This window comes from Pogonomyrmex barbatus, unplaced genomic scaffold (genome assembly GCF_055798465.1).
Source record: "Pogonomyrmex barbatus isolate J1 unplaced genomic scaffold, ASM5579846v1 scaffold7, whole genome shotgun sequence".
Lineage (NCBI taxonomy): Eukaryota > Metazoa > Arthropoda > Insecta > Hymenoptera > Formicidae > Pogonomyrmex > Pogonomyrmex barbatus.
In genome coordinates, this window is record NW_028297171.1 from 9,856,123 (window position 1) to 9,869,382 (window position 13,260).

The window sequence follows — 13,260 nt, forward strand, 5'->3', positions numbered from 1 at the left end:
TACTTTAATTAATAATACAAATTAGTTTTCTTATATTATTTAAATTAATTATAGAAAATAGTTTAATTCAAAATTTTTATCTTTTTCATTCCTTTTATATGAATTGAAGTTCAAACAGGAAATGACTTTGAAATGAGAAAAAAATGAGACTTGAGCGACTTGATTTGCCTTCTCAGAATATATTTTACATTTGAGAATAAAGAAATTTATTAAAATACAGAACAATCGGAGGAGAAAGCGTTATACATATTTATCTAACAAATCTAATGTATATATATTATCTATTAATTTAATTTTTTATTTTACATATGATTACACTAAGATATTGTAAAATATATTCTAGTGTTACGCAACATATATGCAATAAATAAATAATAATAATAAAATAATTTTCACATGATTATAAATCATATATTATTTTATTATTTTATTTCTCTAAAAATAAAGGATGAGAAGTGAGTTGATATTAAAGAGAAAAGACAAATCGAGTGATTACATTGCATTAATAATATAAAAATAAAGTTCTTAATGGTTGTATATAATTAATCAGTCAACAATACAATTGAGTTTAAAAAAGATCATTGTAAAATGGTAGCATTCAGATTTTTTTTCTTCAGTTATCAGATATACATGTACCATACATAAATGTCAAGGACCACTTGACGAAAGACTACTTGACGATAGGATCCTTTTCATTAAATCTTTTAGGAAAGTTGATAAGTTTCGCTACTAAATATGTGCCAGGTGGCACCTTGGTCTCCTCTTTCTTCGGCAGTATTACAAGAGCGTTAGCACCTGCGGAACTAATGAACTTGTCATTGATGGCGTTCCCCCTGCCGAAAGCCAGTGCGTGCTCCTCCTCATTGGTCCACTCCAAAAGCGTCCATGCAATTCTGGCACGAGTGTGCTGGGTATACTGATACTTCATCTGCAATGTTATAAAATCACAATGATACATTGTTACATTCCATTTTCCGCGATAACATTTACGGAGGATAAACTTACCAGACTTTTTATTTCGACATAATTCGATCGGAAATTATAGCAGATTTCATTTACAAAGGGCAGAAGGAATAACTGTGCGGCAATGACAGCAGATGCTGGATTACCCGAGAAACAAAAGAAATATTTTCGTACTCCATCGATTTGGCACGTTGCGAGTGCCGTCGACTTTCCCGGTTTTATATCTACGTTTCCTAAAGGAAGTGCACTTAGTTGTAAAAGAGGCATGCCTATCATCATTTGGTACATCAGTAATTAATAAGAACAAAAGTTACCAAAATGTATTGTAGCTTTATAGTCGTCCACCAAAATAGTCTTTAATAAATCTTTGTCGTTGCTCGAGCCTGTTGTCACAAGTACATCTACTTTCTTTAAAGCTTCTCGTATTTTATTCCGTATAGATTGCAAACTGCAAAAATATAAATTATTATTTATTAAATTAACATTAATATAAATTATAGCGTGCATATTGGAAATTATAAATTTTAAACGCCATTACTTGTTGTTCACGATTCCGAAATCTACAGAGTCAAAACCCTTCTCTTTTAGTAACAACGTTAGAGTTATCCTGTTAATGTCGTACATATGTCCTGGTTTTAAAGATTTTCCAGATTCTTCTAAATTATCTCCGATAGACAACAGGCCAATAGATATGGGCTTAACGACTGGAATCATTTGGCAGCCCGAAGCTGCCAAAAGTCCCATCTCCAGTGGACTAATACGCGTGTTTTCAAATGCAACGATAGTTCCTTTCGGTAAATCGTAACCGATAGGTCTTTGAAATAAATAAACAGAGAGATAAATTAACAGAGAAAGAGAGAGAGAGAGAGATATAATTTGATGAAGAGATAAAATCTGTATTATTTCATCTTCCATATTGAAAATATTGTAAATTTCGTAATCATACTTGATGTTTTCTCCGTCTTTTGGTTCAATCATTATCTTGATATATAAATCGTCATTTTCGTTACTATTTACTAATATTTTCATCAGCCGTGTATCCTGTTCCTGTACAACCGCAGTTGCTGCTGCAATCGAAACGGAAATGGCAGTTAATTCTTTCTTTGTCATCATATCAAGTAATCAGTAATTTAAATATGTTTACCATCGGGAATGGGCTCTCCTTTGTTCACCCAGACACATGTTCCTGGTTTAAGCGACAACGAAGGAAACTGAAAAAAGTTTTGTCTTAATAATTTCAACATCGTTGATATGAGTCTACGATTAGAACTTACTACATTTTTCACGTTCAACACTCTTCTTAAGCCCTTCCCATCAGTTATCAAAACTGCATATCCAGATTTAGTAGCGGATTTAAATGACGGCACGTCGTATCGGGAGATTATCTTTTGGCACAATATTCTGCCACAGGCATCACTCAACTTCACTACTTCACACTCTCTTCCTATGTAGTGTAAAGCTTCATTTACTACCTTACGCATCAGTAGTATTGCTTCTTCAAAGGGAACCAAAGGAAATGATTTTTTATAGCATTTGACTGCGCTCTGTAAAAAGATTTAATTGCACAATAATTTAAATACAATAATTTCATAAAATCTTTGTTTTATTATTAATATGAAAAACTATTTTAAATAACTTGCAGAAGGTGATATATCCAACGGAGGAGGATATTTCCTGCGACGCTTCACGGCAATTTCGTCATTCGTCTGCATAAGGAGATTTAAAGGCACATTATAATTTTGTAAGGTAGATTACATATTACTATTATTTTTTAATAAAATCTTACTTGCGTCATAGAATTATCACCAGAAGTAGATGAAACGTCACATGGAGATACGTTTTCATTCGTGATCGTACGTGTCAAATGTATCGTATGCAGTATCGCATTCACAATCGCTTCAAAGTGCTGTTTTACATTTTCGATTGAATTAGACAAATCGACGATTATTACTTGATTTCGTAATCCGCACTTAACTCTAAAAATAAATTAATTGTAAGAGTCGTAAAATTTTAAAAACTTCAAAGCGCAAGTAAAAATGAAAGTTTATACTTATGATCCATAATTTTGTCCAGTTTCGATTCTAAATTTAACAGCGACATCGTTATTCTTTGTTTCTGTAAACGTCCGTTAATATTTTTAAAATTTACGATTGTCTCGATTGCTATAGCTACAAATAGTTTCTCATGGGATTCAACGTCACCAATAATGAGAATAGCGTCATTTTTATTCTCGATGCACGCAGAGATTAATTTTTCCTATATTACATAATAAATAAAAAAAAAATTTAACGACCAATATCAACGAAAAGAGATTTTTAAAATATTTATATAGTTACGATTATATCAGTTCTTAAGTTTGTTTTTGTCACGTCAGTTATTTGTACATCAAGCTTAGTTGCAAGCATGCCTTGGATATTTTCACTTTTGCTTAAGTCATTTGCGTTCCGTGTATCTACTGAATATAAGATATAATTATTAAAATTTTTTGAATTTTGATAAGAAAATTAAGTCTATGCATTAAATGAAGATTATGAAGTAAAACGGAAATAAAAATTATTTCCGTTTATGCACTACAAAGAATCAAATCAAATTGATGATCAAAGAAATTGTCGCAAAAAGTTACATTTCTATTTTTATTTATTATAATTTCTTACTTAGGGAAATAACTTTTATTTAAGGATGTGTATAATTGTCAAAAATGATATAATACATATGAAAAATATACATACTTAATAATATTTCCAATTTTATTGACATTTTAACTTCTTTTAACTTAATATCGTATGATTCTATTCACTTGCTGTATGCTAATGTTTAACCGTAGAAAACTTTACCGATTCGTATATATGTTTTGCTCCAATTACCACGTGTGTTAAACTTTGCATTGGTTATCTTTGGAACTAACTATCGAAATAGTTCACAGAAAACTTTTATAATAATAAGTTGTTTACATATTTTCGATTTTCTTAATATTGATATTGTAAACGGACAACGCTAATTATGTTTTGAGTGTACTGCGTATTTCTTTGTTTACGATTCGAATAACAAATTCTATCGCGAAACAGATCTTGCAAATTTGTCATTTAAATTTTTACAAATGGGGGTAGAGGGACAAGTGAGGAATGTTCGAATAAGCTTATTATCTATTTTTCACAACTAGAAAAATAATAAAAAAAATATGAAGAAACAATAAGTATTTATAAAAATAAGCACTCAAGATCTTGCTCGACCTATGTGTCTCTCTCTTTATGGGATTCTCTTTCTGGTTTCTCTTTATTGTCTATTAACGATTAAACTGGCTACATTACGATTAAAATGGTCTAGTTTATATATGTATGACATTTGATTGGAAGAAAATTTTTATTCTTTTAAAAAAAGTAGATTTTAAATTATTTATCAGTAAAAAAATTGTTCCTATACATCAGCATTTCATCAGACGATTAAAAAAAATACTTATACGTTAGTTAAATAGAAAAAGAAGTAAAAACAGAAATAATAATATAAAATGCATGGAAATTTTTGTTTTTCGATTTTTTTTTATTTTCATAATTTTTTCTTTTCTTTTCTTTCATTAATTTTTTCTTTTTTATTATATCTTTTTTTAAAAAATAATGAAATAGGAAAAGAATAAAAACGATTACATGATGGAGTTACTGTATATCCATAATATATTTTATATATTTTCATAATATAATTTCATAATATATTTTGGCAATAGTGTCAAATGTAGCTTTTAGAAAACAAATTATTGAAAATAACAAGTTTCACATAAACTAAATATCAGAAACAAATTTAAAAAATTAAAAAATAAAATATTAACTTTAGTTCAATGTCTTTACCTTGACATTTAATAGAATTTTAAGGTGATATTTAGATAAAAATCTTTTTCAATAATTATTAGAAACTTAGCTATAAAATCAATAAGAAAAATTATAGCATACTTTTAAAATTATTGAAAAAATTAAATTTTTTAAATAGGAAATTTATATGATACAAAAAGATGACAGAAAAAAGTGAAAATAAAGAAATGTAAAAAAGAAGCATAAAATTGTTTAAAATAATGAGAGTTTCAGAATTTTGATCTTCGAGGGAAAAATTAATAATGCATCAATAAACTTTCAATTTTTTATATTATTAACTTAATTTCAATACATTAATAAATATTATTAAAAATTGCAGATTTTTTAATAAAGTCCGACGTAAAAAATGCAAAAACACAGCAATTTTTAAAACGTTAATTTAAATAATTAAAAAATAAGCATTAGTCAAATATCGAAAAAATACAAATCTTCAAAATACTTCATTAAACAATACGATTTATTGTTTTTCTTTCTTTTATCAAGTGCCTTGTATGTATAACTCTACTGATAAATATTACTTGGACAATTTTTTTTTCTTCTTTTTTTTGTTAAAAGTAGGTGGCAAATTAAACTTTTCGGGATATTTGATCATTGTTGCTACTATACGCGATGTCGGGTTATCTGTTTTTGACGGTAAAAGTACAAGTGCATTTGAACCTATAATATTATACAACTTATCAGTGAAGACATTACCCATATTGAAAGTGTTTACATTGTATTCTCCATCCTTCCAATGTAAACGTGTCAATGCGAATCTAGGTCGACTATGCAATATAAATAGGGTACTCAACTAAAATGTTAGAATAATATTACAATATTGCAAGTTTATAATTTTGTAATACGTAAAGACAATCTTACTTGTGTTAGTGGTACTGTGAGATAAGGTATGGTAAAATTGTAACTCAGCCAGCTCACGAAAGGTACAAGGAACACATTAGCTGTAATATAAGCGGATATTGGATTTCCCGACAAACACAAGAAATATTTCATCCTATTATTGATTTTACAAGTAGCTAAAGTCGTTGATTTTCCTGGTTTTATATTTACATTACCTAAAACAATGCATATAGTTATATAGGAGGCATACCTACTTCTTTTTTCACATATAGATAATTAATATACAAAATCAAGAATACCGAAATGTATTGTGGCTTTAAATGTCATTAAAACTTGCTTCAATACATCTTTGTCATTAATAGAACCCGTTGTCACAAGTACATCTACTTTCTCCAGAGCCTTTTCAATTTTGTTCCGTATAGTTGACAATCTTCAAAATAATTAATTATTAAGTATTAATTATTTAATTCATTACAAAGTTGCAAAAATATATTATATTTTTGAAAGTGAAAAATGTAATTATAGTAATATAACAGTTTGCGTATTTAAAGCGTATGTGAGTGTGAACATAAATTTCAAACACTTACTTATTTTTCACGATTCCGAAATCCAAGGGAAAGAAATTATCACATTGTAGTAGAGAGATTAAAGTTAGTCTATTAGTGTCGTAGACATATCCCGGTTTCAAAGGTTCTCCCGATTCCTCCAAATTATCCCCAATAGACAATACACCCAAAGATAACTTGGAAGAGACTGTAACTTCTTTGCGGCCCGAAGCTGCTATAAGTGCCATCTCCCCCGGGCCAATGCGCGTGGGTGCAAATACAACCGTTGCTCCTTTCATTAATTCGCTTCCAATAAATCTTTAAAATAGATATTCAAGAAAATAAATTTTATCGCACGAAAGCTGTATCCTAGTTGTTTAAAAATAAAAATATTAAATTTCGTACTTAATGTTTTGTCCGTTTAGTGGTTCAGTTAATATCTCAATATATTTAACTTCCTCGTTTGACATTTCTTCTACCGGCTTTGTATCCTTTACCGCTACAACTGCTGTTGCTTCTGCAATCAAATGGAAATGACAATTCTGATTCTTTATTGTAAAGAGATCAATGCGATATACGGTTATTTACCATTGGGAACAGGCGCTCCACTGTTCACCCATACGCATGTCCCAGATGTAAGAGAAACTGGATGTAACTGAAAAAGTTTTCCCTCATAATTTTATCTTATTGGATATATATATATATATATATATATATATATATGTGTGTATATGCATTTTTAATACAACTTACTGTATTTTTTACGTTCAACACCTTTTTGAAACCTTTTCCTGAAGCTGCCAATACGGCATATCCATGTTTAGTGGAAATTCTAAATGATGGTATGTCATACTCCGATTTTACATTTTCGCATAATATTCTGCCAGAAGCATTATTTATCTTTATTTGCTCAAAATATTGTTCATTTAAACGTTCCTGTGATATTTTGTTCAATGTTGTCAATGCTTCATGTAAAGAAACCATAGGAAATCGCTCGTAATTGTTCCTATTGCTTCTTGTACACTGTAAAAATTAATTTAATCACATATTTATTATTATAAATTATCACTATTTATTATGTAAAACATATCTTACTTCATCTGTAGATGATAAATCGTGCGAGGAAAATGTCGTCTCCAATTTCATTACCTCACTATCAGTTTCATTCTTACTTTCTTCCTATATAAACGAATAGTACGTAGAATTTTATAAATTTGTAATTTTATAAATTTTTTATTTCAAGATAGACGATACTTTACCTTTTCTAAAGAAATATTATGTAGAGAGGATGCAATGTCAATTAGCGAGTCATATGTATTGTTTTCATTACGTATCACAAATATTGTAAATCCTACTGAATGTGCAATTGCGTTCAAGCATTCCTTTTTATTTTTGTGTGGACCAGACAAATTAATGATCAATTTCTCGTTTCGTATTCCACATTTAGCGCTAAGAAGAAATTATAAAAATTGTAAAAATTATTGCTTTAAAGATTTAATGATATAACTAAAAAATAAAAGTTTACTCAGATTGCAAGACATTCTTCAATATTGTTTCTATTTGTCTTATGAAAAATGCTATATTACTACGTGGTCTGTGATCCATAATCGCACTAATTGCTTCATTTGCACTATCCTTTTTAGAAGCTTCAACGTTACCAATAATAAAAATAAGATCAATTTCTTCGCAATCGCATATCGCAAGCAATTTATTCTGTATTGTATTAACAATAAAATATATTATATTAAAATGAAATATTAATAATTTAAAGAAAATATTTGAAACATTTATAATTACCGTTAATACAGTTTTAACTGGGCTTGTAACAGACAAATTACTTATCTTGATATCATTTATTTGTTTTAAGGCCTCGAAGAAATTTTCATTTTCATTTTCTGGTATGTACACACTTTCATCTGTTATATTAGATGTATGTACTAACAAAAAGTGAACACAATAGAATTATTTAGCTTATACAAGTTTATAAAATAATAATGTCATCATATTTAAACGTGTTTTAAACGTATTTTGTTACATTTTAATTCAACAAATAATTTACAAATAGCTGTTAAATGATAAGACTGAAGATGAAATAAATAAAAATTATCTTTAATTTTATATTTAAGGTTTATTTTACAGATATTACAGATTCTTTATCTAATTTTTATATATATAGGTAGATTGTTTTTATAACATACATTTACTAAAACATTTCTGATTGCATTCTTGTATTCTAAAAAAGATTTTGCTAAACTACAAATATGATACTTATTTATAAGTATAATATAACGCAGAAATATACATATATTTTGATACTTACAAATTACAATTTGAACTCTTATTGTCATTTTAGCTTTCGGATCACGTTGCTAAATCTACCAACAGTCACCAAAGTATTTTTATTGTTTCGTTCGAATATTTGATTCGATCTGCCACGTTCAGCAGATGGACGAACTTTGTCTAGTGTCGTAATAACATGACATTTTATCATGAGGCTATTTACATTTTTCTTAATATTTCGACAATCGATTTTCTTAATAAATCGACAATGTCAGTTATATTTAAAATGTACTAAACAAACCAATGCGACGCGCGCGCTACATATTTTTTAAACAGAAGGAGTAGAAATTAATATGATATACTAATTAACCTTTTGATACACTCAACAAACACAATGTCAAAACGATCTTCACGATGACAACTGTTCCATCAAGTTAACGCAGCAAAAGAACCAATCGGCATCGTGGAAAAGGCGGCAATAATAAACTTCGAAAGTAATCGATCTTACATCTTCTACTTTTTTGGGATAAGAGGGATAAAAAACGCATGTATATCTCGCACCGGAAGGGAAACTTCCGGGTCTCGATTCTCAAAAAAACTAACTTTCTTTATCTTTAGACACGTGAAAAATTGTTTCGATATCATGACTCTTTGGCACTGTGAAAATCGCAAATTTTTTACCTAGATAGATTTTTTTTAGACGACACAACCAATAAAGTAATGTTCCATAGTCATAATTAAATTTACAACTATATCATATTATTATTGTTTATTTAATATGTAGTTAATAATATTAATAATGTTCTTATCATCTTATCAAATTATAAGATATCTAATGATATTTTATGTAGACACTGTTTAAATGATAAAAAGTTTGTTTTTAATAAAAATAATTTTAATGATACAAGATTATTTGTGAAAAAAAGAACAATATTTTACATATATTATATTTGTGCAAATTACGAATACAATAATTTAATGGCATTTACATTAAAAAATAATTACTATCCAATTCTAAATTTATAAAAACATTTAACATTAAAAATAGCACATTTTAATATTAATTGTGCTATAAAACTAAAATGCTATTTTAACTGAAATATTGTTACAGCACGCATTATAAACCTAAAATTATGTTAAGAGCTATAAAGTTAGGATTAATGAATGCGATAGTCATACAATATTTTTGAAATTTAGGATTTTTCTTTAATAAAAATATTATTGAAAATCGTTTAAAATAAAAGGATTTATACGATTTCAATCTCCGAAAGAAAAATAGCTGATTAGTTATTTATAAGATAGAGAGACTTTTAAATACCATTAATTTAATGGTATTTAATAAAATTTTTCAAAAATTTTGAAATGAAGTTATAAAATTAAATTGTATAGTAAAGACATTTGAAAAAATTGATAGCTCATTAATTTAGCTAAGAACTTATTCAATCTGTTCATATATTTTAACAATAATGTATCAAAATTTTTTTATTTGTGGGATATACGCATACGAATTTCCGGTATAAATATTATGAAAAAGTTATATTGGAAAAGTTATACTGGATATGTTCCCAAAAGTCCTTGTGGGATTGTTAATCATTAAAATTGGTAAAGTCTGTTTGGTCAGTACGTGTTGCTCCTCTGTCTTTTCCGGCAATAATACAAGTGCGTTTGAGCCTACGATATTATTCAGCTTATCAGCGATAAGGTTACCTGAACTGACAGAGTGTGCGACAGTTCCTGTATTCGACCATTTTAAAGATACCCATGAGAGTCTAGGCCGAGAATGCAACATGTACGGAACATCTACCTGCAATGTTACCAGCAACATTATATAATTTTGTAAACATGTTTTACAATACGAGATACAATCTTACCTCAGCTGGTATTATTGCGGCATCTATTGTCAAGGAACACAGCCTATTCAGAAATGGCAGGAGGAACATATGCGCGGCGATGAAAGCAGACGTCGGGTTTCCCGGCAAACAGAAGAAATACTGCGTCTTGCCATTGATCTTGCAAGTTGCTAATGTTGTCGATTTGCCAGGTTTCATATTTACATTACCTAAAATATAATGCGTATAGTCGTATAGAAAATATATATTTTTTCTTTTGACACATACGGGAGATCAATATAAAGAAGAATAAAAAATACCGAAATGTATCGTGGCATTAAAATCTTTTATCAAAATTTTCTTTAATAAATCTTTATCGCTAGCAGAACCTATTGTCACAATAACCTCAACTGTTTTTAAGGCTTTTTCAATTTTATTTCTTATAGATAAAAATCTGCAAAAATAGTAATTATTACGTACGAAATAGTTAATCAATTAAATTAATTGAATTATTTAGTTACGCAATAAAATAATAGAAGTATTAATTATTAATAATTGTATAATAAAAGCAAAATATTGTAAATATAATAGTAGTTGGTGTATTTAAAATAATAATAAATTTTAATTGCGCTTACTTATTATCCACAATTCCAAAATCTATAGGACGTAAATAATTACGTTTTAGTAGAGAAATTAAAGTTATTCTATTAATATCGTAGACATATCCTGGTTTTAAAGGATTTCCTGGTTCTTCTAAATTATTTCCGATAGACAATATACCTATAGACAAACGTGAAGAAACTACAACACTTCTGCGACCTATAGATGTCAGAATCCCTATCTCCTCTGGGCCAATAAGAGTATATTTATTTATAACAGTATTTCCTCTCCTTATGTCGTAACCAATTGGTCTTTAATGAAAATAAACAGGAAATAAATTAGTTATTTTAATAAATAAAAAGAACATATAGCGCTTATTAAAGATATAAAGTTTTCTACTTAATGTTTTGTCCGTGTTGTGGCTTAATTTTTATCTCAATATACGTATTTTCCTTGTCTTCCAATTTTTCTACTGGGTTTGTATACTGTTCTGGTATAATCGCTGTTGCTTCTGCAATCGAATAGAAATAAAAGTTTTTTATACTATATGTGGAGAACAAAGTGATGGATATTTAATTATTTACTATTGGGAATAGGTGCTCCACTGTTGACCCAAATGCAGGTCCCAGGTTCAAGCGAAATTACTGAAGCTGAAAGCTGAAAGAAGAAATTTAATTTAACGCGCATACACTTTTATTTGTTGCATATATTCTTGTATAAATATGATCTGATCTAACTTACCGTATCTTTTACATCATTCAACACCTTTCTTAAACCTTCCCCTTCAGCTGCTATCACCGCGTATCCGTGTTTGGTAGAAGTTCTACATGATGGTACATTGAGATTTGAGTCTATGTCTTCGAACAATATTCTGCCACAAGCATTAGTTACTTTTATTATTTCAGGTTCTCTTTCTTTGGAACCTTTTTTTGTTATCTCTTGCAATAGCGACATTGCGATATGTAAAGAAATTATAGGAAACACCATATTATCATTGTTTGAATTATCGTCGTCCTGTAAAGATATTTAATCTCATATATAATATCGTAAATTATTTATTATATAAAATGTATCTTACTTCTTCAAATAATTCTTCTTCAGACGTCGAGGAGGATCCCTCAAGTTCCTTTGGTTTTGTATTTTCCTTTTTATATTTTTTTGTATATGCAAACAGATTTAGTAATCAATCAAATTTAATAGACAATCATAATATAAATTTATTACATATTTTGGATTTTAACATAAACTTTACTTTCTCTCACCTTATTTTCTGATGAAGTGTCATTTTTCCGAACGATTGAATTCTTCATATCATGTATTGAAAGCATTAAAATTATTAGATTTTCTAAAATTGCTTTTAAACATTGTTTTTTATTTCTATGTGGGCCAGACAAATTAATGATCAGCGTCTCATTTCGCATTCCACATTTAGCTCTAAAGAAAAATCAATTGTAGGAATTCTTATTTTAAAATCTATAATAAAAATGAAAACACTTACTCATAACCTGAGACATCCTCTAGTATTTTTGATATCTTTTTTATGCCATTAACCACATTTCCAGAAAGATTTTTGCAATCGGTCACAACTTCAACCACTTCATTAACAAGATCTCGATCAGTAAATTCAATATCACCAATAATAAGAATAAGATCAATTTTATAATTTAAGCATATTTTAATTATTTTTTGCTACAATATATTAAGCATATAATAATGTAAAATTGGAAATCTTTAAAGAAAGTATTTAAAACATTTATAATTACCATTAAAGGGACTGAAACTGGAGTTGCAAATGTTACATTATATATTTGTATATTATTTAAATTTGTTAACACTTTAAAAATTTCTTCATTGTTATCTGGTTCAGTTAGCAATGTTTCTAAAGCGCCTTTATTTTCTTTTGCATCTTTATACACTAAGTAAACGCAAAGTAAAATTATTAGATTTTTGAAATTATAATAATGTTATTAACGTTATTTACGTTTAAATATATTTTTTATCGTAATTAATTTGATATTTACAGTAAATAATACACACACACACACACACACACACACACACACACACACACACACACACACACACACACACACACACACACACACACACACACACACACACACACACACACACACCATATGCGGAAAATATTAGATTATAATACTTACTAATTATAATTTGAACATTCATCGTCATTTCAATTTTTTTTAATATTCTTTCGTATTCTTATGTCTGCTAATATTTATCGCTCTACTTTCGTCGATTCTTCCGCACATTTACTTCCACGTCACGTCTGTCGGACTGAACTTTACCCGACAGTGGAAATAATATATAGAAATGTTTCGT

The 13,260-nt window shown here is 28.4% G+C and overlaps 3 protein-coding genes across 4 annotated transcripts; all 3 read right to left on the reverse strand.

Moving 5' to 3' along the window:
• Window positions 1–158: 158 nt before the first annotated feature.
• On the reverse strand, window positions 159–3,938 carry LOC105432717 (gephyrin-like). Its single transcript, XM_011647647.3, has 12 exons — window positions 3,693–3,938; window positions 3,300–3,418; window positions 3,014–3,219; window positions 2,750–2,939; window positions 2,604–2,669; window positions 2,238–2,516; window positions 2,108–2,174; window positions 1,910–2,030; window positions 1,502–1,777; window positions 1,278–1,411; window positions 1,006–1,196; window positions 159–928 (listed from the first exon to the last, which is right to left on the reverse strand). The coding sequence occupies exons 1-12, from the start codon at window positions 3,718–3,720 to the stop codon at window positions 671–673; spliced, it is 1,935 nt and encodes a 644-aa protein (XP_011645949.3). The 5' UTR covers window positions 3,721–3,938; the 3' UTR covers window positions 159–670.
• Window positions 3,939–5,078: 1,140 nt separating this feature from the next.
• LOC105432716 (gephyrin-like) lies at window positions 5,079–9,153 on the reverse strand. Its single transcript, XM_011647646.2, has 12 exons — window positions 8,526–9,153; window positions 8,003–8,142; window positions 7,731–7,918; window positions 7,465–7,654; window positions 7,301–7,384; window positions 6,959–7,228; window positions 6,794–6,860; window positions 6,611–6,722; window positions 6,248–6,523; window positions 5,960–6,090; window positions 5,682–5,875; window positions 5,079–5,613 (listed from the first exon to the last, which is right to left on the reverse strand). The coding sequence occupies exons 1-12, from the start codon at window positions 8,551–8,553 to the stop codon at window positions 5,338–5,340; spliced, it is 1,956 nt and encodes a 651-aa protein (XP_011645948.2). The 5' UTR covers window positions 8,554–9,153; the 3' UTR covers window positions 5,079–5,337.
• A 189-nt stretch (window positions 9,154–9,342) lies between these two features.
• Window positions 9,343–13,260, reverse strand: LOC105432757 (gephyrin-like). 2 transcript variants are annotated; one of them, XM_089083364.1, is made up of 12 exons: window positions 13,083–13,260; window positions 12,678–12,829; window positions 12,413–12,603; window positions 12,177–12,348; window positions 11,993–12,058; window positions 11,656–11,928; window positions 11,499–11,571; window positions 11,314–11,425; window positions 10,950–11,225; window positions 10,635–10,768; window positions 10,357–10,544; window positions 9,343–10,289 (listed from the first exon to the last, which is right to left on the reverse strand). In XM_089083364.1, the coding sequence occupies exons 1-12, from the start codon at window positions 13,108–13,110 to the stop codon at window positions 10,020–10,022; spliced, it is 1,935 nt and encodes a 644-aa protein (XP_088939490.1). In that variant the 5' UTR covers window positions 13,111–13,260; the 3' UTR covers window positions 9,343–10,019. The 2 variants fall into 2 exon arrangements, with proteins under 2 accessions (XP_088939490.1, XP_088939491.1); XM_089083365.1 differs by lacking the exon at window positions 13,083–13,260 and having other exon boundaries at window positions 12,413–12,509; window positions 12,678–12,810.

What these genes read in the sequence shown, in the direction of transcription:
- LOC105432717 (XM_011647647.3), bottom strand. Translation starts at nt 3,720, where the DNA reads ATGTCAATAAAATTGGAAATATTATTAA. An exon ending in AAAATTGGAAATATTATTAA is followed by an intron (nt 3,419 to 3,692) that starts GTATGTATATTT and finishes TCTTATATTCAG; the next exon opens with TAGATACACGGAACGCAAAT. An exon ending in AAAGACGGAGAAAACATCAA is followed by an intron (nt 1,778 to 1,909) that starts GTATGATTACGA and finishes TTTATTTCAAAG; the next exon opens with ACCTATCGGTTACGATTTAC.
- LOC105432716 (XM_011647646.2), bottom strand. Translation starts at nt 8,553, where the DNA reads ATGACAATAAGAGTTCAAATTGTAATTT. An exon ending in AAGAATGTCTTGCAATCTGA is followed by an intron (nt 7,655 to 7,730) that starts GTAAACTTTTAT and finishes ATTTCTTCTTAG; the next exon opens with CGCTAAATGTGGAATACGAA. An exon ending in CTAAACGGACAAAACATTAA is followed by an intron (nt 6,524 to 6,610) that starts GTACGAAATTTA and finishes TCTATTTTAAAG; the next exon opens with ATTTATTGGAAGCGAATTAA.
- LOC105432757 (XM_089083364.1), bottom strand. Translation starts at nt 13,110, where the DNA reads ATGACGATGAATGTTCAAATTATAATTA. An exon ending in CAGTTTCAGTCCCTTTAATG is followed by an intron (nt 12,604 to 12,677) that starts GTAATTATAAAT and finishes AATATATTGTAG; the next exon opens with CAAAAAATAATTAAAATATG. An exon ending in TAATGCCACGATACATTTCG is followed by an intron (nt 10,545 to 10,634) that starts GTATTTTTTATT and finishes ATTATATTTTAG; the next exon opens with GTAATGTAAATATGAAACCT.